The following is a 21,235-nucleotide window of genomic DNA, read 5'->3' as shown; positions in this document are numbered from 1 at the left end:
GTCATTACATCAAAGATCTTATGTACTCCTCATGAAGAAATACAGCACTCTTTTCCCACTTTTTAGACAATTTTCCAATACCTTTTCCAGAACCTTTATGTGCCTGAATGTTCTAAACTTTCTGAGTGCAGAACCCAATTATGTTAGTTCACAAATAGGGTTAGTTTTGAGAAGTGACAAATGCCTGGTGATATTGTAATATTTCCATATTTATAACATTCATGAATATGCAAAAGTAAGCGGAAATGAAAAATTTGTGTTTGCTACTACTTATAGCACCTCATTGTTTAATTGCTTCCTCTGATCATGTTGATTTGTTTTTAGTGGAGGGGGAAGGGGGGGGGGGGCACTGAGACTTCAAACAATTCCCATGCACATTTGAAAAGAGGCAAGGGGAGAGAAACAAGAAAGCTTGGATTTTTAACATACTGTTGTACCCTTTCTGTTTGATATGAATATGGGTGTCATTCTGATATATCACATTTGGGGCCAGAATGGGTATCCGCATGGTAGAGATTTTTTTCCCTTCTTTTAATTACCAATGTCTTTACAGTATTTTCCCCTCAATGGGAAACATTTATTCTCATGAGATATTTCATCTTACTTTATCTCACTTTATAAAATTATTTTTCAGTACTACAAAAAAAAAAAAATAGAATTCAAAATTGGTTTATCCATATTAGCTCAATATCACTTTTATCGTCTTATTTTGGTAGTGTTTGTTTTTTTGCCTTTTTTTTTTTACTTTCTCTGAAAGATACAGTGAGGTAATTTAGTTTTGTGTGTTAGGACAGTGTGTGTGAATAACAATTTAATAATCCATAGATATAAACAGAGACAGTCATTAGTATACCTTGAAGAGGTAGCATGTTAGCGCTAGGCCTATACAGAGTGTGATAATTAGATTATTATAAGAAAGTTCTGAAAGTAAAGTTAAGTCTATATTATAGGTCCAACTTTTTGAACTGAAACCAGATAGACACAGGCAGTGTCACAGTTTACCAAACCTTAACAGGTTTGTTTGTTACATTCTCTAAAATTAGGATTCTGTTCAGATACCCTACGGCTATCTGACAGCGCACTAGAAGAATTCCAGCAATGGGGCCTGAACTACTTTAGAATCATAAAATGCAGATAGACTTATTTGAAGTACTGTTTGTGTTGAGTGAATTATTTTCAGTTTAAATGATTATGTTCAGCAAATTATTTGATTTTTATTTATTTCTTTAGTTTTCTAGCCATTCTTGAGAAAGTAATTTCAACTGAAAAAGATATGTTATTTAAACATTTGATAACACATACATCCATTTTTAAAAAGAGAATTTGTAATTTAGCGTTATTAAACATTGATTTTGGTTTCAGTCTACAGCCAGCTATGGTTTCCAGACATGACAGGCTTATTTGCAGCCACAACAGTTTGGTAAATGGCACTCTACAGAGCCTGAGAAATTTATATGTAGACACGCCAAGTCAGCTCATCTGTCTTAGAGAGATCTTTTATTAACAACACCTATAAAGTCCCAATTCACTCAAGAGTGCTCATGAGTGTAGTCATAGATGTACAACTGCTTAGGGCTCCGGAGCAGGCGGATCCACTGTGGATTGAAGGAACAGGGGGCAGAAAGATGCACGTGGAGACAGAATGAGACACAGGAGGACAGAAGCAGGCACAAAGGGGGGCAGAAGGAGGCACAGTGGGACAGAGGTATACAAAGAAGAGCAGAGGTAGCACAGGGGGACAGAAGGAGGCACAGGGGGAACAGAAGAAGGCACAAAGACAAGAAGGAGTCACAAAGGGTGACAGAAGGAAGCAAAGGGGGACAGAGGGACACACAGGAGGGCAGAGGTGGCACAGGGGGACTGAAGGAGGCACAAAAGAAGGCACAAAGGGGGGCAGAGAGGTGGCACAGAGGGACACAGTGGAGGCTGCCTACAACTTACACTATCTGGTCCTTGTGATATCTTCTCTGCAGGTACCAGCAATGCTGCTGCTCCTCACGACACCAAACAGCGGGATGGGGCTTAATTTGGGGTGGGGCTTTGTTCTGGGGTGGAGCTTAGTTTGGGGGCAAAACTTAATTCAGAGGCATGAAACTCCAGGCAATTGGCACTCCAGGCAATGGCCTGGAATGTCTTTGGTTAAAAATAGCCCTGACAGAAGGTGTGATGGTAAACAAAATTCATATATGTGGTTGCCAAACTGCAATAGTTTTTAAATCATGTGAGACATTGCCCATTGCCCACTTAAATCTTTCAATCCTGGTTGGCGGTAGTAGGTTGCACTCCTGGTTTCAGTGAAAACTACAGTAAACCTAGAGACTATACAAGCTTATAAATGAATATACAAAGGGAATATGGAGGTGGCTAGGTACGATACAATATTTAAAACATTAAAAAGGAGAGCAAGTAATTAATTTGACAGGCAAATAAAGAAAATTGGAAAGCTGGCACTGCTGCAGGTGTTCAATTTATTGCTACAACATCATAAGGTGCAAATGTGCAATTGTACAACATCAAGTCAAATTGCAATTGGTGGAGCACATACCCTGTGAGAAGAGATGTGGGTGGTGCCTCTTCTCACAGGGTATGTGCTCCACCAATTGCAATTTGACTTGATGTTGTACAATTGCACATTTGCACCTTATGATGTTGTAGCAATAAATTGAACACCTGCAGCAGTGCCAGCTTTCCAATTTTCTTTATTTGCCTGTCATCAGAACTTCAAGCTTGAGCACGCAAACAGAGTGTTAAGAAGAGGTATACTTGAGGTCCTCATACATCTACTGCAAGTCCTAGTGTTGAGTGGTATATGCTTGCCGCTGTAGTGCCAACCTCCTGTCTTCTTTTGCTTGTAAGTAATTAATTTGCTTGTATTGTGAACAGCCAACCAAAGGTAAAGTTCTAGGGAATGTATTGGCACATATAACATGGAAACATTACTGTTGTTATTATTATGGTTTATGATGATGCTCTTACCATAGCTGCAAGTATTTATGTGGTTATCACTATCTATGATCTTTAACATGTAAACTTTGCTTGGACTAATATTTAAATACTCTGGATAGAAGGATGAGAGGTTGAGAAGTAAAAATATGTCAGTTTACAGGAGGGTTTTTGCCTCCTGGGTTGCTTTTGTTGCTACCTAATACATTTGGAAATACTTACAATTTTTTTGCTTTCCAATTTTTTCCACAAATCATGTATCCTATCCAAAATGGCATCTTCTTTTGGGTTCACAGGAACAAAATCATCACTTAGAGCTGCTGCAAGTTCATCCTTGAATGATGTGTGTAGACTCTGGGTAGCTTTGGCCTCTCCAAGACTAGTCTTTAGAGTCACATCCAACTCACTGGAATTCTTCTTCATGAGATGAAGCTCCTGCTTGCTCGCTTCCCAGGCTCTTTGTAAAGCATCCAGTTTATCCTTGAGCATTACAGTTTCCTTTTCTAAAACTCGTTTTGCATCACTGACACTTTCCAAATTCTGAAATTAAATAAACAAAGTATAGTTATAAATTTGCAATTCAAGAGAAGTATTTTAAGTAAGCAATGCTGAGGATAAGCTTGGAATCTGCACTCAACTTAAAGTGAACACAAGGTGAAAATAAACTGATGAGATAAACAATTATATTTATCCTCCTACTCCTAAACATTACCTTTTTTAAGTATCCCAGGGTTTTATTTTATATTTAAACATTCACAAAGCACTTTGAATGTTTTATGGTCTCTAATCAGTGGCAGCGTTTTAAGTGTCCCAGCGTTAGAAAAAAGGTCAATAGTTCATGTATTTTATCTCCCTCTGCCTTTAAAAGTTGTATTCTGCCAGGAAAACCTTTATGGTTGTAATTTGCTTATCAGTGATGTTTACTATGCTGTATTCCCTACAAGGTACCGACAAGACAGAAACTGTCACAGAAATTAACTCTTTCAGGCAGAAAAAAAAATTGCCTGGTTATTGATATGTTTTTTACTGTACATACACGTTTATTTCATCATCATATATCGCCTCGGGTACAATTTAACTTACTGAAAAACAGTGATGGGCAAATATGGCCATTTTCATTTCACCACAATTTTCACAAAAATGGTACATTTTTCCAAATCCATTGAGGTCAGGGTGCATGGTAAAATATGAATTGTCTTCAAATGTCTTTTGCAAGCATGCAGAAAAGGATTTGATAGCTTTCGGCAATGATCATCGTTTTTCACACCCATAGGGGGACACAGAGATGTGGCGGTAAATGACTCTAGGGTTGGCTGAAACAACACCTTAGAGTTACACTGGTACATTGCGGCTTTCTCCAGTGTCATGATCACACCCATTTTCCACCACGGCGTGGGGGGTGTCAGTAAATTATCAGCACCGGGTGTCAAATACCCTAGCTACGCCACTGATCCCTTCCAACAAACATAAATTTGTATATGAACACAGAAACATAAAAATACATGCTTGCTACATTTAATGAAAAAGTCTAGTTTTTATCCCACTACATAAAAAGGCAAATTCACAGAAAATGTTTAGTCTATGGTAATGAAGGTGTGAGGCCAGGCGGATCTCCAGCCTTCTTTCAGCTCCATTACCACCATCTTCTCTGCATTCTTCACCTTATGTGGCACGACCCCGATCAGTAGAGATCAGAGAGTGTCATGACAATTAAAATGCTGCAAAATGTGGAAACGGACCACATGCCACACTATCTGAAACGAAAGTAAAAGTGTTGGTAACAGTTGGGCTTTAAGCTGTTGTTGTGTATTGTACTTGTTATTTATAATAATGGAATGATTCACAAACTCTTATTAAACAAAACAATAAATTGTACAAACCTCATGAAGAGAATCAATTTGCTGAACAAAGGAATTGTTCCTTTTCTTTTCTCTGTTCACTTCAGAAACTAGTTTCATGATGGTTTCTCTACTTGCTTTTGATTCCACTTCATGAACCTTAATGGTTTCTTCTAGAGTGGTGACATGACCTTTTAATTCTCTTCTGTCTTTGAAAAGACTACTTGCCTAAATAAACAATAAAATAGTTGTTTTTCGGGTACCCTCAAAAAGGCTTTATAATACGGTAAATTATAAGTGAAATTAGTATTTGTGCGGCTAAGTTAACAGATGAATAACAATTGGCATAATGGAGCATTAGAAGTGCTCTTTTAGAACAACCTACGGAACATGATCACCAGATAGGATATATTAACAATCCTGCCTGACCAGGGCAATATGTCTGGTCATTCTTAAGCATCAATATGCACCTCCTGCAGGCTACGACCGTGCAGCATTTTTCTTAACAACTTCCTCACTAAGGCCCCGTTTACAATTAATCAGTTGGTATGCGTTAGTATGTGTTAGTGGGCGTTGGTACGCGTTTTTTTCCACAGCAGTGCATTGGGAAGAAGATTTCAGTTAAAACTAGTGATGGGCGAACAGTGTTCGCCACTGTTCGGGTTCGCCCGGATTTTGGCCTGTTCGGGTTCGGTTCGGCACCCCCCGAACACCTCATGGTGTTCGGGAGGGTGTTCGGGCACGCTGCCCGAACCCGAACAGGCCTTCTTTGTTCGGCCGAACACAGCCGTGTCCGGCCGAACATAGCCCCCTATAGGGTCCCAGCATAAAGGGAGAGCATGCCCCGAGCGCGGGGGGGGGGGGGGGGGGCGGAAATGCACCCCATCCCTCCCCACTAAGCTCTCCCTTTTGCCGGTTCGAATGTTAAATTTAAGCCCCCCAAAAGTACCTGAGGAGGAGGGCAGGAAGCGGGCAGCCGGAGATGCAGAAGTACCGCGATGACGCGTACGAGGGTACGTGTCATCATGCAGATGACGCGTACCCTCGTTCGCGTCATCGCGGTACTTCTGCGCTCTCTTGATGCGACTTCAAATGTAAACAGGAAGTGCGTCAAGAGAGGGCGGAAGTACCAGATGGTACTAGCGCCTAGCATCTCTGGCTGCCCGCTTCCTGCCCTCCTCCTCAGGTACTTTTGGGGGGCTTAAATTTAACATTATAGGGAACTAGCAAAAGGGAGAGCTTAGCGGGGAGGGGGGCATTTCCGCCCCCCCCCCCGCACTCGGGGCATGCTCTCCCTTTATGCTGGGACCCTATAGGGGCCCCAAAGGGACATGTTCGGGTTGGGTTCGGGGTTCGGCTCGAACATGCCGAACATCAGGGGCATGTTCGGCCGAACCACACCGAACCCGAACATCCAGATGTTCGCCCAACACTAGTTAAAACGTGTTAAGTGTAAAAGAGGCCATAGGAAAACATGGGCAATACTTCAGTTATAACTGAGAGCAACTGATTAAGTGTAAAAGGACCAGAGCAATTTTCACATCTCACGCTCCTCCCATTCATTCGTCAATAACTTTATAGCTATTTATCACAACTAAATTATCTATACATAGTTTTTTTGTGTTATAAACTAGGCTTTCTTAGTGTTACTTTTTGCTAAGAATTATTTTATTTTATATGCATTTTAAAGAGAAGGAGAAGAAGAAAAAAATTGAAAAAATTAATAATTTCTTAGGTTTCAGCTAATATAGTTTTTAAAAAAAACATGCTACGATAGATAAAACCAATGCATTTTATTTGCCCATTTGTCCTGATTATATCCACGTTTAAATTATGTCCCTAGGACAATATATGGAGACAATATATTGCTTTTTTTTTGTTCATAAGTCCCTGAGTCCGTAAGGTAACTATGTATTTATTTTTAAATGCTGTCACTTTTTTAATTTTATTTTTATTTTACAAGTGATTTATTTTGATAATAATGGGGGGGGGGGGGGGGTAATGAGTTAATATCTAATGGGGGTTTTATTTATTTGTAATGTACATGTAGTTTGCTTGTAATTTTATTTTGTTTCCACTAAATGTCACCACACTTGCCGGTGTACTAAATGGTACACAGGAAGTAATGTATCTCTGTGTGTTTACTTTCACTTTGATTACAGGCACTTTAGTTGGCTTTGGTAACATATGTTCCCATTCATTGATTAGTACTCTGCCACGGGGGGAGGGGGGTCACTGGGGGCATCGCATGCGCGACCGGGCGCACATGTGCACCCAGGCGCCACTTATAAACAGACGATATATGTATCTATGCCCCTGGTTTTTAAATGAAGTGCAGAGGGGCGTAGATACATGACGCAGCAGTGCGAAAGAGGTTAAAATACTGTTTGCATGCATGTGTCTGTGCTCTTTTAGAGTGTATTAAAAATGTGACTTACAAAAACTAAGAAAACAATGTGGTTTCCAAATTGCCAGTGGTATGTTAATCCACAGTGAAAGCTAGTAAACAGTTAATAAATCTGCAATGTCCCACTGTGGGTCTGCATGAAGAGTTTTTTTTATTCATAAATTATGCTATTTCTTACTGTGTTCTGCAGCTTTAACAAATTACCCCATAATGTATGTACTGATCATAAAAAGGATGGTAAGACTTTTCATTGCCTGTAATTCTCAATAAATGAGCTTTCCATTGCAGAGAACTTTACTTCTTGAATAGCCATTCTGAGGGACAAACGGTGCATGAATGCGTGCATTTGTGGAGATATACAAATATGATGTAATTATTGTTTATTTGTTCTTTTGTTCGCCTGCTGGTTTATTTTTCTCCCTGGTATTTAGACTACATATGTTAGAACTGTACAATATCCAAATGTTAATGATCAGAACTAATGTATTTCTTGTTAAATATATTCTTGTTTTGATATTATTTTGGGCATAATAACTGTAAAGCATGATATGTTATCTTGGGCATGATTTTTGCCAATGAAAAATTAATGTTTAAAAAAAAAAATCACTTTTCAGCACTCTGCAATTGAAAAACTAGGTGAAAAAAATGCACTGTTAAAACTATTCTGAGTATTTTCTTGCTTGCTGGTGGCTTAAAGTGACTCCGAGCTCATAAAAAAAATGAAAGTTGTACTCACCTGGGGCTTTCTCCAGCCCAGTGCTGGTCGGGAGGTCCCACGACGGCGTCCTGGCTCTTCTCCTTCTCCCCACTCCGGAATGGCTGACAGGCCGCAGCCCGGGCGACACTCGCCCGAGTGTCGGGCTGCTCCTTCCGCGTATGACGCGGATTACGTCACACGCCAGCCGCCTCGCGTCATCACGGCGGGCGGCGTGAAAGTACTGCGCATGCGCGATTAAAGCACGCATGCGCCGTACTGCCATGCCGGCCGCCGTGATGACGCGAGGCGGCCGGCGTGTGACGTAATCCGCGTCATACGCGGAAGGAGCAGCCCGACACTCGGGCGAGTGTCGCCCGGGCTGCGGCCTGTCAGCCATTCCGGAGCGGGGAGAAGGAGAAGAGCTCGGAGTCCCTTTAAAAGGCATTTTATTGATAAGGTGTGAAAATGTCACCTAGGAGAAAACATGAATTGAACAAGGACTCACGGCTATTCACAGGTAACGTACAGGGTAAACGCATGCCCAGGTCGCCTGACACAGGTGACCAGGATTCTAATCTCAGCTCTTCCTGTTCAGTAAGCCAGCACCTATTCAGTGAGGAGTTGTCGGGCTAGACTATCTAAGCCCTTGTTCACACTACAATAATTTTTTTAAGCGCTTTGTGATTTTAAAAGCTCTTGCTAATGTTATCCTATGTGTGTGCTCACACAGCAGCAATGTGATTTTGTAAGAATCCCCCATAGCCTTGCATTAGCAAGAGCTTTTCAAAATCACTAGCGCTTAAAAAGCTATTGTAGTGTGATCAAGCCCTAACACTGCTAATGTCTACTGAGAACGCCCTAATGGCTGCAGCTCAAGTGCGTGCTTTGAGTCCGCTGGGAGAAAAGCGCAATATAAATGGTATTTTCTTGTCTATTACAACTTTTCTGCATAAATGATCTGCCTTTTATTAAACTCAGAATAAGTTCAACATTCTTGATGAGTACACTCTAAAGATAAACACAATATATGCAGTGGTATGTCAAAGGTTTTCAGTACTAACAAAGTATCTATTTATTCAGTACTCAACACAACCAACCAAAAGACATTATCAGTACCTTGGAAATGAGTAACTCTTCTGGATCCTCTTTACCTTTTTTTACATCCACATTCAAACAAGCAGAAAGTTGAACCAGAAAATGCTCATGACTCCTGTTGTACCTGGATGCCTGAGATTTGCTGTCTTCCCACTGAGCAACATAGGACCTAGAACATGATATGATGTTAGATGTAGTTAATTGTGCCGAATAAATATTTTTCATCAAACAGAATAATACACATTCAGCTTACTTTAAACAAAAAACAGAGCTACCAAGCCAGTATATGTCGCACACTATAATCGTAAGAAAAAGTACAATACTATACGGATATTGCAAAAATATAATAATATTTTATTTGATATTAAGAGAAAATTTATTAACCACTTCCCGACCGCCGTATATACAATTGGCGGCCGGGAAGTGGACGCCGCAAGGACCGCCGTATTGACAATTGGCGGCAGTCCTTGTATGGGCATGGGCGGAGCGATCGCGTCATCCGTGACGCGATCCTCCGCCTCCGCCTGGCGCCGCTCACCCGCCGCAACATCCCGCCGGCCATACGGAAGCGCCGGCGGGATGTTAACCCGACGATCGCCGCATACAAAGTGTATAATACACTTTGTAATGTTTACAAAGTGTATTATACAGGCTGCCTCCTGCCCTGGTGGTCCCAATGTCCGAGGGACCACCAGGGCAGGCTGCAGCCACCCTAGTCTGCACCCAAGCACACTGATTTCCCCCCCCCCATGCCCCAGATCGCCCACAGCACCCATCAGACCCCCCCCTGCCCACCCCCCAGACCCCTGTTTGCACCCAATCACCCCCCTAATCACCCATCAATCACTCCCTGTCACTATCTGTCAACGCTATTTCTTTTTATCCCACCCCTGCCCCCCGCTAACTCCTGATCACCCCCCCACCCCTCAGATTCTCCCCAGACCCCCCCCCATGTACTGTATGCATCTATCCCCCCTGATCACCTGTCAATCACCTGTTCATCACCTGTCAATCACCCGTCAATCACCCGTCAATCACCCGTCAATCACCCCCTGTCACTGCCACCCATCAATCAGCCCCTAACCTGCCCCTTGCGGGCAATCTGATCACCCCCCCACACCTATAGATCGACCGCAGATCTGACATCAGATCACCTCCCAAATCCATTGTTTACATCTATTCTCTCCTCTAAACACCCACTAATTACCCATCAATCACCCATCAATCACCCCCTATCACCACCTGTCACTTTTACCTATCAGATCAGACCCTAATCTGCCCCTTGCGGGCACCCAATCACCCGCCCACACGCTCAGATTGCCCTCTGACCCCCCCTTATCAATTCACCAGTGCATTAATTACATCTGTTCTTCCCTGTAATAACCCACTGATCACCTGTCAATCACCTGCCAATCACCTATCACCCATCAATCACCCCCTGTCACCCCCTGTCACTGCCACCCATCAATCAGCCCCTAACCTGCCCCTTGCGGGCAATCTGATCACCCACCCACACCATTAGATCGCCCGCAAACCCGCCGTCAGATTACCTCCCAAATGTATTGTTTACATCTGTTATCTTCTCTAAACACCCACTAATTACCCATCAATCACCCCCTATCACCAACCGTCACTGTTACCTATCAGATCAGACCCTAATCTGCCCCTTGCGGGCACCCAATCACCCGCCCACACGCTCAGATTGCCCTCAGAGCCCCCCCCCCTTATAAATTCGCCAGTGCATTAATTACATCTGGCCTTCCCTGTAATAACCCACTGATCACCTGTCAATCACCTGCCAATCACCTATCACCCATCAATCACCCCCTGTCACTGCCACCTAACAATCAGCCCCTAACCTGCCCCTTGCGGGCAAACTGATCACCCACCCACACCAATAGATCGCCCGCAGATCCGACATCAGATCACCACCCAAGCACAGTGTTTCCATCTATTCTCTCCTCTAAACACCCACTAATTACCCATCAATCACCCATCAATCACCCCCTATCACCACCTGTCACTGTTACCCATCAGATCAGACCCTAATCTGCCCCTTGCGGGCACCCAATCGCCCGCCTACACGCTCAGATTGCCCTCAGACCCCCCCTATCAATTCGCCAGTGCAATATTTACATCTGTTCTCCCCTGTAATAACCCACTGATTACCTGTCAATCACCTATCAATCACCCATCAATCACCCCCTGTCACTGCCACCCATCAATCACCCCCTGTCACTGCCACCCATCAATCACCCCCTGTCACTGCCGCCCATCAATCACCCGCTGTCACTGCCACCCATCAATCAGCCCCTAACCTGCCCCTTGCGGGCAATCTGATCACCCACCTACACCAATAGATCGCCCGCAGATCCGACGTCCGATCACCTCCCAAGTGCAGTGTTTACATCTGTTCTCTACCCTAAACACCCACTAATTACCCATCAATCACCCCCTGTCACTGCTACCTATCAGATTAGACCCCTATCTGCCCCTAGGGCACTCAATCACCCGCCCACACCCTCAGAATGCCCTCAGACCCCAGCCCTGATCACCTCGCCAGTGCATTGCTTGCATCTATTCCCCCCTCTAATCACACCTTGAGACACCCATCAATCACCTTCTGTCACCCCCTAGCACACCTACCCATCAGATCAGGCCCCAATTTGCCCCGTGTGGGCTCCTGATCACTCGGCCAAACCCTCAGATCCCCCTCAGACCCCCTTCCGATCACCTCCCCAGTGCATTGATTGCATCTATTTTCCCCTCTAACCACCCCCTGAGACACCCATCAATCACCTCCTGTCACCCCCCTAGCACTCCTATCCATCAGATCAGGCCCAATACAACCTGTCATCTTAAAGGCCACCCTGCTTATGACCGGTTCCACAAAATTCGCCCCCTCATAGACCACCTGTCATCAAAATTTGCAGATGCTTATACCCCTGAACAGTCATTTTGAGACATTTGGTTTCCAGACTACTCACGGTTTTGGGCCTGTAAAATGCCAGGGCGGTATAGGAACCCCACAAGTGACCCCATTTTAGAAAAAAAGACACCCCAAGGTATTCTGTTAGGTGTATGACGAGTTCATAGAAGATTTTATTTTTTGTCAAAAGTTAGCGGAAATTGATTTTTATTGGGTTTTTTTCACAAAGTGTCATTTTTCACTAACTTGTGACAAAAAATAAAATCTTCTATGAACTCGCCATATACCTAACGGAATACCTTGGGGTGTCTTCTTTCTAAAATGGGGTCACTTGTGGGGTTCCTATACTGCCCTTGCATTTTAGGGGCCCTAAACCGCGAGGAGTAGTCTAGAAAACAAATGCTTCAAAATGACCTGTGAATAGGACGTTGGGCCCCTTAGCGCACCTAGGCTGCAAAAAAGTGTCACACATGTGGTACCGCCGTACTCAGGAAAAGTAGTATAATGTGTTTTGGGGTGTATTTTTACACATACCCATGCTGGGTGGGAGAAATCTCTCTGTAAATGGACAATTGTGTGTAAAAAAATCAAACAATTGTCATTTACAGAGATATTTCTCCCACTTAGCATGGGTATGTGTAAAAATACACCCCAAAACGCATTATACTACTTCTCCTGAGTACGGCGGTACTACATGTGTGGCACTTTTTTTTACACCCTAAGTACGCTAAGGGGCCCAAAGTCCAATGAGTACCTTTAGGATTTCGCAGGTCATTTTGCGACATTTGGTTTCAAGACTACTCCTCACGGTTTAGGGCCCCTAAAATGCCAGGGCAGTATAGGAACCCCACAAATGACCCCATTCTAGAAAGAAGACACCCAAAGGTATTCCGTACGGAGTATGGTGAGTTCATAGAAGATTTTATTTTTTGTCACAAGTTAGCGGAAAATGACACTTTGTGAAAAAAAAACAATTAAAATCAATTTCCGCTAACTTGTGACAAAAAAATAAAAACTTCTATGAACTCACCATACTCCTAACGGAATACCTTGGGGTGTCTTCTTTCTAAAATGGGGTCATTAGTGGGGTTCCTATACTGCCCTGGCATTTTAGGGGCCCTAAACCGTGAGGAGTAGTCTTGAAACAAAAATGACCTGTGAAATCCTAAAGGTACTCATTGGACTTTGGGCCCCTTAGTGCAGTTAGGGTGCAAAAAAGTGCCACACATGTGGTATCGCCGTACTCGGGAGAAGTAGTATAATGTGTTTTGGGGTGTATTTTTACACATACCCATGCTGGGTGGGAGAAATACTTCTGTAAATGACAATCTTTTGATTTTTTTACACACAATTGTCCATTTACAGAGGTATTTCTCCCCCCCCAGCATGGGTATGTGTAAAAATACACCCCAAAACACATTGTACTACTTCTCCCGAGTATGGCGATACCACATGTGTGGCACTTTTTTGCACCCTCACTGCGCTAAAGGGCCCAAAGTCCAATGAGTACCTTTAGGATTTCACAGGTCATTTTGAGAAATTTCGTTTCAAGACTACTCCTCACGGTTTAGGGCCCCTAAAATGCCAGGGCAGTATAGGAACCCCACAAATGACCCCATTTTAGAAAGAAGACACCCCAAGGTATTCCGTTAGTAGTATGGCGAGTTCATAGAAGATTTTATTTTTTGTCACAAGTTCGCGGAAATTGATTTTAATTGTGTTTTTTCACAAAGTGTCATTTTCCGCTAACTTTTGACAAAAAATAAAATCTTCTATGAACTCACCATACTCCTAACGGAATACCTTGGGGTGTCTTCTTTCTAAAATGGGGTCATTTGTGGGGTTCCTATACTGCCCTGGCATTTTAGGGGCCCTAAACCGTGAGGAGTAGTCTTGAAACGAAATTTCTCAAAATGACCTGTGAAATCCTAAAGGTACTCATTGGACTTTGGGCCCTTTAGCGCAGTTAGGGTGCAAAAAAGTGCCACACATGTGGTATTGCCGTACTCAGGAGAAGTAGTATAATGTGTTTTCTGGTGTATTTTTACACATACCCATGCTGAGTGGGAGAAAGATCTCTGTAAATGGACAATTGTGTGTAAAAAAAATTAACAAATTGTCATTTACAGAGATATTTCTCCCACCCAGCATGGGTATGTGTAAAAATACACCCCAAAACACATTATACTACTTCTCCTGAGTACGGCAATACCACATGTGTGGCACTTTTTTGCAGCCTAACTGCGCTAAGGGGTCCAAAGTCCAATGAGCACCTTTAGGCTTTACAGGGGTGCTTACAATTTAGCACCCCCCAAAATGTCAGGACAGTAAACACACCCCACAAATGACCCCATTTTGGAAAGTAGACCCTTCAAGGTATTCAGAGAGGGGCATGGTGAGTCCGTGGCAGATTTCATTTTTTTTTTTGTCGCAAGTTAGAAGAAATGGAAACTTTTTTTTTTCTCACAAAGTGTCATTTTCCGCTTACTTGTGACAAAAAATAATATCTTCTATGAACTCACTATGCCTCTCAGTGAATACTTTGGGATGTCTTCTTTCCAAAATGGGGTAATTTGGGGGGTATTTATACTATCCTGGAATTCTAGCCCCTCATGAAACATGACAGGGGGTCAGAAAAGTCATAGATGCTTGAAAATGAGAAAATTCACTTTTTGCACCATAGTTTGTAAATGCTATAACTTTTACCCAAACCAATAAATATACACTGAATGGGGTTTTTTTAATCAAAAACATGTTTGTCCACATTTTTCGCGCTGCATGTATACAGAAATTTTACTTTATTTGAAAAATGTCAGCACAGAAAGTTAAAAAAATCATTTTTTTGCCAAAATTCATGTCTTTTTTGATGAATATAATAAAAAGTAAAAATCGCAGGAGCAATCAAATAGCACCAAAAGAAAGCTTTATTAGTGACAAGAAAAGGAGCCAAAATTCATTTAGGTGGTAAGTTGTATGAGCGAGCAATAAACCGTGAAAGCTGCAGTGGTCTGAAGGGAAAAAAAGTGGCCGGTCCTTAAGGGGTAGAAAGCCCTAGGTCCTCAAGTGGTTAAAGCTAGTATCAGCATATATCAGTGAGTGCCAAGCCAAACGTGGAGTGCACCTACATCACCTATCCCATCCTAATTAAAAAAACCTCCGCCATTTATATATTAGACCATAGTGGTACTCCATGTAGCATCCAGTAAACGCCGTGAGGTATCCTGAGTCCACCCAATGGGCATTGGCCAGGTAAACAATTAGTACTCTCACAGAGGCAAAAAAGTTTAAGGACCAATATGATCATACATATATTGCCGCCAGCTCACATTGCACATAATAAACTCATCACATGTGTTACATATATTGATTGGGCCTATTAAGAACTTGGAGATTCAACCAGTTAGGGGCCTACTATACACTTGTAGTCCACAACCAGAACTCTAATGTCCATAGACAAAACTGTGGTACCATCAGTAAAAAAAGTATAAGCATGCTTACACGTTCACGCTACACATTCTGACGAAGCTCCGGGGGCGGGGCGAAATGCATTAGCGCGATTCACAACTACATCCGCACGCCAGGCCGCCATGCCAGCGTGGTAACTACATTGCTGATCTTCTAAAGCAGTCTGGGCCCAGTGAACAACTATGGAGACGGATAGCGCAGCAACAAGTCGATAAGTATAAATTCAATTTCATTGTCTGTGGCCATTCATCCGTGCAGAAGTTCCTGTTGCGAATGGACAAGTGGACAAGTGCTCTGTTACTCAACATTAATCCTATGAATAGGACTGAGAACAATCTTTTATATGCATGACGCAAATGATTACTCTATACTATATATGCTGTGAACTATGAGGAACTTACAGATGGCTTTATAAATAAGGAGGCCTAACTAGATGGTGGCTACTATTAACATTATTGCTGCAGTGAAGATACCTGTGTATACAATTCAAGGTGCAGTTTCCGTTATAGACCTGGAATCCGAAATCCATTATGTGGTGATTTTTTGTAAGCATGCTTATACTTTTTTTTACTTTTTTTACTGATGGTACCACAGTTTTGTCTATGGACATTAGAGTTCTGGTTGTGGACTACAAGTGTATAGTAGGCCCCTAACTGGTTGAATCTCCAAGTTCTTAATAGGCCCAATCAATATATGTAACACATGTGATGAGTTTATTATGTGCAATGTGAGCTGGCGGCAATATATGTATGATCATATTGGTCCTTAAACTTTTTTGCCTCTGTGAGAGTACTAATTGTTTACCTGGCCAATGCCCATTGGGCGGACTCAGGATACCTCACGGCGTTTACTGGAGGCTACATGGAGTACCACTATGGTCTAATATATAAATGGCGGAGGTTTTTTTAATTAGGATGGGATGGGTGATGTAGGTGCACTCCACGTTTGGCTTGGCACTCACTGATATATGCTGATACTAGCTTTAATAAATTTTCTCTTAATATCAAATAAAATATTATTATATTTTTGCAATATCCGTATAATATTGTACTTTTTCTTACGATTATAGTGTGCGACATATACTGGCTTGGTAGCTCTGTTTTTTGTTGATAGTTTGGTGTTGCCAGTTTCTGCACCTATCTTTTGACATTATATTGCAAGCAGGATTTAACCTGATTAAAATGGCTATTTCAATAATTTGTAGTATTCAGCTTACTTTAACCTGGTTTCCATTTCTTGAATCCTGTCCTTTAGTTCTCTGTTTTCATGAAGAAGTGTTTGCATAGTTACTTCTGCTCTGGACTTAGAGGTGGCAAGAAGGCCTGTCTCCTCTTCTGTCTCATGAATTCTTGACCTTAGAGAAGTGATCATAACAGACTGTCGTGCATTGTTTTCCCTGTGATTTTCAACTTCAGCCTTAAGCTCTTGTAAAGCTATTTCTTTGGAGGAAAGCTTAGTCCGAAGCTCTAGTAACTAATAAAAATTCAGAAAAGATCAGCTTTCTGCAAAACTTTCAACCAAATTTTGGTAGCAGCAGCAAAACATAAAATAATGTAGTGACTTAAAGAGACACTGAAGCGAAAAAAAAAATTATGATATAATGAATTGGTTGTGTAGTAGGGGTAATTACTAGAACATTGGTAGCAAAAAAAATATTCTCATATTTTTATTTTCAGTGATACAGTTTTTTTTTTATAACATTGCCTCATTCTCTAATATTTGCAGTTTACACATTACTCAGCATTCTACAGGCCCTAAAAGTTTTTACAGAACAGGCAGTAAACTTTTGACCTGTCCTGAAATGTTCTCTGCAAAAGAAAAACACAATACAGTTGAGATAACCTAATCAGAAGTCAGAGCTCTCTGCGACTTTCAGAGTCGCAGAGCTCAATGGCTATTTGCATAGATAACAACTGGAGTTTTTTTTAACTCTTCCTGTACTGGAAACAAATATTAGACTTATGTCTCTGCTCCTAATTCTTTATTTCTTAGCTGTACTACACAACCAATTCATTACATCATTTTTTTTCCGCTTCAGTGTTTCTTTAAAAACCTGAGCAGTGATGCAATGTAATGAAAATTGATTCTCAAATAAAATAAAATACTCACAGTAGCAAGTTCAGCAACAACTCCAACATTTCTTTCTAACTGCAGTGCCCTTTAAAAAGGATCATAGAACTAGACTCTTCTCAAGCACCAATCATGGTTATACTAACAAGGTAATTCCCAGCAGTGATGATCCATGTATTTTATCTGCTTGCCATCTGAATTCAGGAAGGATTTTTTTCCCTTTAATTGGTTAGGCTAATTGGTCTAAGCCTTGTGAGGGTTTTTCGACTTCCTCTGGATCAACTAAGACATAGTGTTGAAGCATATTTTGTGGCTGAACTTAATGGATGTTTGGTTTTTTTCCAGCACATTCTACAATACTGAATACGTACTCTGCATATACATGATAGATGAAACACAGCAGGGTCAGTCAATTAATGACCATCTTTGCCGAGAATCCAGATTGTGTTTAGCAGCCCCCGACCCCTCTCAGCAGATCGCTTCAGCTGAGCAATGCCTGAGAACATTGTTCTCTCCTCTTACCCTGCCCACCTCTTGATGTCTTTCCCACTCTGCCCCCTGCAGAGGAACAGAACAAGTTTCTAACCTTCAGGCTAGCAATGAGTCTTTACAGCCTGAGCCCTGCAATGCCGCCCATGGGATTTGGTGCCAATGTCCTCCAGGCGATATGCCTCATATGTGTGTACAAGGCTTTAGTTTTCAGAATGAAAGAATAGATGAAAAACTATTTTTGCACTCACTACCCATTTAAAGTTCTATAAGTAGAAGAGCTTGATAAAACAGCAGCTTAGATTAAAACAACTTAAGGATATAAAATTGAATGCAAACTATACAAAAATCAGCATAGCAATATTACCGCTTCCTCACTTCAGCCTTGGATAAAAGGACAAAGGGCCCTATTCTATTGTCTAACTCGCCAGAACAAGTGATACAATTAGGCGAATGTATTCCCTTTAGTACCTGGCAGCGTATTAGAAAAATTGCTTGGGTGCTCTTATGCCCAACAAGTCGTTTACACCTATTCAACTTAGCAAAAATGGGCACCCGTGGGCGTTTGGAATTTGGACACATAGATTACAATGTTAATTGCGATTATAGCGGTGCCCAGTGAACAATTTGAGTTCCAATAGCTGAAGCACCATAAATAGCGTCGGAGGGACAGATAGCATTGGAGAGGAAGGTAGTAGCGGAGGGTAAGTGATCAGGGGTATGGAGTTCGGCTATTATGTAGCCAAACACCACATCGTTACTAAAGCATTAGCTGTAAGTGGGAACTTAGTGTTATATATAGCAACAATCCTCAGCACTTGGAAACCTTAGGACGGCCTCTGTAATTCACACCACAGTGCTCCACAGCATAGAATATGGCAAGTGACCGTCACCAAACAAATAAACAAGCTTGTTGGTCAGTTGCATTCTTAGAAAATATGCACAATTTATTGCTTAAAAACAAAATAGTATATGCAGACTTACATTGCGGGCCCTTGCAACAGGGACCCTTTAAGTAACAATCGCATGTAGTGTGTTCCACACACAAATACACTCATTATAGCAGATACAGTAAATACCCAGTCTCCAGTTCCTACCGGTTTCGGCCTTCCGCCATCCTCAGGGAACGCTCGGAAGCGATTGTTACTTAAAAGGTCCCTGTTGCAAGAGCCCGCAATGTAAGTCTGCGTATACTATTTTGTTTTTAAGAAATAAATTGTGGATATTTTCTAAGAGTGCAACTGACCAACAAGCTTGTTTATTTGTTTGGTGACGGTCACTTCTCATATTCTATGCTGTGGAGCACTGTGGTGTGAATTACAGAGCCCATCCTGAGGATGCCAAGCGCTGAGGATTGTTGCTATATATAACGGAGACCACTAGTGGAACTGGTTACTTTAGCAACTGGCTGAACCACTAGATCAGGAGAGAGAAGTTGGAGGAGTGCCTGTATTTATCTTTCAACAGGAACTTAGTGGCATAAATAGGGGTAGGTTAGTGTTAAGAGTAGATGGGGGTGGGTTAGTGTGAGAAGAAGGTTAGGTAGAGCGATAGTAGAAGATCAGTAAAATTACTGATCTTCTACTATCAATATTGGCCTATTTTATCGGCTTCTCCAGCACCCAAATTTCCATTTATAGCCACTATTAACATGGGCGCCTATGGGCCAAACTTCCCTGGCACCTCTGGCTCCCAAATTTCCTGTTTCAATCTCCATGATAGGTTTGCACAATTGAAGGTAAAGAGGCGCCCTGGTTAAAATAAAAGCATCTAAAAACAGCTTAAAATCGAGGAAATAATATGAGGTGGCTTACCTCAATAACGAAATCCTTGTATATAACAAAAAAAATTTATTTAGCACAGGCAACGCGTTTCGCGTGTCCAAGCCCGCTTCATCAGGCCAATAAAAGTGCCAAATGAACAAGTCGATATGGCAAAGGGAGCCACCATGATAGGTTGCCAGTGTATGTATACACAGGTTAAAGTACATAAACTAGTCATTATTACATAAACTATTTATTATTAATTCAGTTTACACCTACCTCTGATTGTGTACGCTCATATTTTACATGTAGAGCAGCCAACTCACTTTGAGAATTTTCAACAATCATCCGGTAGTGATTAATCTGTTCCCGCGTGATAGGCATTTCTGCAAAGATGGGATCATATGCAAACTTGCAAGAGAAAAAAAATACAAATTTTTTTATGATGCTTTTTTATTATCTATGATAGTTAAAGTATATTATGCAGTGGCTGGATAGTGTAATGGTTAAGGGCGCTGTCTCCGACATAGGAGACCTGGGTTCTAGTGGCTGTCTTGCAAGTGCTTTGAGTTTGACAGTAGAAAAGTATTATACAAATACTGAAATTATTATTATTACATTTGAGCAACAGCAAGCTACAGTTTGAAAAAAAACTCACTTATAGGCGGCTGCTAAGAAAACCGGCTTGCAGCAGAGCTGTGAGGAGACATAGGATTCCAGTGGTTGGAGGAAGCCCGAGGTAAGTAAACCTGATTTTTTTTTACTTTTCAGATGTTTACTTTATGTAAGTCACAATGGATAAATATGCATAAATCCTACCACCTCCTTAAGGCTGAGTTACACTGCAAAAGTGTTTTAAGCGCTGGCGGTTTGAAAGGCTCTTGCTAATGCAATGCTATGGGTGATTTTTACAAAATCATATCGCTCAAGTGAGAACACACACATAACATTGCATTAGCAAGAGCTTTTAAAATCACAAGTGCTTAGAAAAAGCTCTTGTAGTGTGAACCAGCCCTTAACTTTTTACAACAATCCATCAGATCCAAACCACCGTAATACATTGGTGGGGTTCTCTTTAGTACTCATAAATGAATAACTGGGTCAGTCTAAATTTTCTCCCCCAGTAATCCTCAAGTTTATTTTTAAAATGAAATTAAACATTCATAGCGTAAAACTGTTGAAAACTTCAAATTGCCCCCTGCACAGACAGACACTCACAGCAAAGGCTCTTTGAATGGGCATATCACAAAATAAGTTGTTCAATACTCCACCTAGGCAGCATGTTTCTCAATAGCCACCGTCTGTCTTGCTTCTACACCTTTCAATTTGCAAATCTCCCCACCTCACATAACCTGATGAAATCACACGGCAAGGCTCCTCTAGTCTAGACCTATTTTAAGCAATAAACTTGAGGATTATTGGGAAAGAATTCAGACTGAGCTGAGTGATTCAATTAGGAGTGCTAAGTGAGAATCCCACCAACATATTATGGTGGTTTGGATCTTGAGAATTAATGCAAAGGGATCATAAAGGAAGAAG

General features: G+C 41.7%; 1 protein-coding gene across 5 annotated transcripts in view; it reads right to left on the bottom strand.

The window, feature by feature from the left end:
- CCDC170 (coiled-coil domain containing 170) overlaps positions 1 to 21,235 on the bottom strand; it is a 139,318-nt gene that overhangs the window by 50,376 nt on the left and 67,707 nt on the right. For all 5 annotated transcript variants that reach the window (XM_068231998.1, XM_068231997.1, XM_068232001.1 and 2 more), the window contains 5 exons: positions 19,976 to 20,107; positions 16,591 to 16,847; positions 9,002 to 9,149; positions 4,824 to 5,009; positions 3,166 to 3,483 (listed from right to left, as the gene is read on the bottom strand). In XM_068231998.1, coding sequence (XP_068088099.1) covers positions 3,166 to 3,483; positions 4,824 to 5,009; positions 9,002 to 9,149; positions 16,591 to 16,847; positions 19,976 to 20,107 — 1,041 coding nt within the window. The remainder of the gene's footprint in view (positions 1 to 3,165; positions 3,484 to 4,823; positions 5,010 to 9,001; positions 9,150 to 16,590; positions 16,848 to 19,975; positions 20,108 to 21,235) is intronic.

Source organism: Hyperolius riggenbachi, chromosome 4 (genome assembly GCF_040937935.1).
Source record: "Hyperolius riggenbachi isolate aHypRig1 chromosome 4, aHypRig1.pri, whole genome shotgun sequence".
Classification (NCBI taxonomy): domain Eukaryota; kingdom Metazoa; phylum Chordata; class Amphibia; order Anura; family Hyperoliidae; genus Hyperolius; species Hyperolius riggenbachi.
This window is presented reverse-complemented; position numbering and strand designations above follow the sequence as displayed.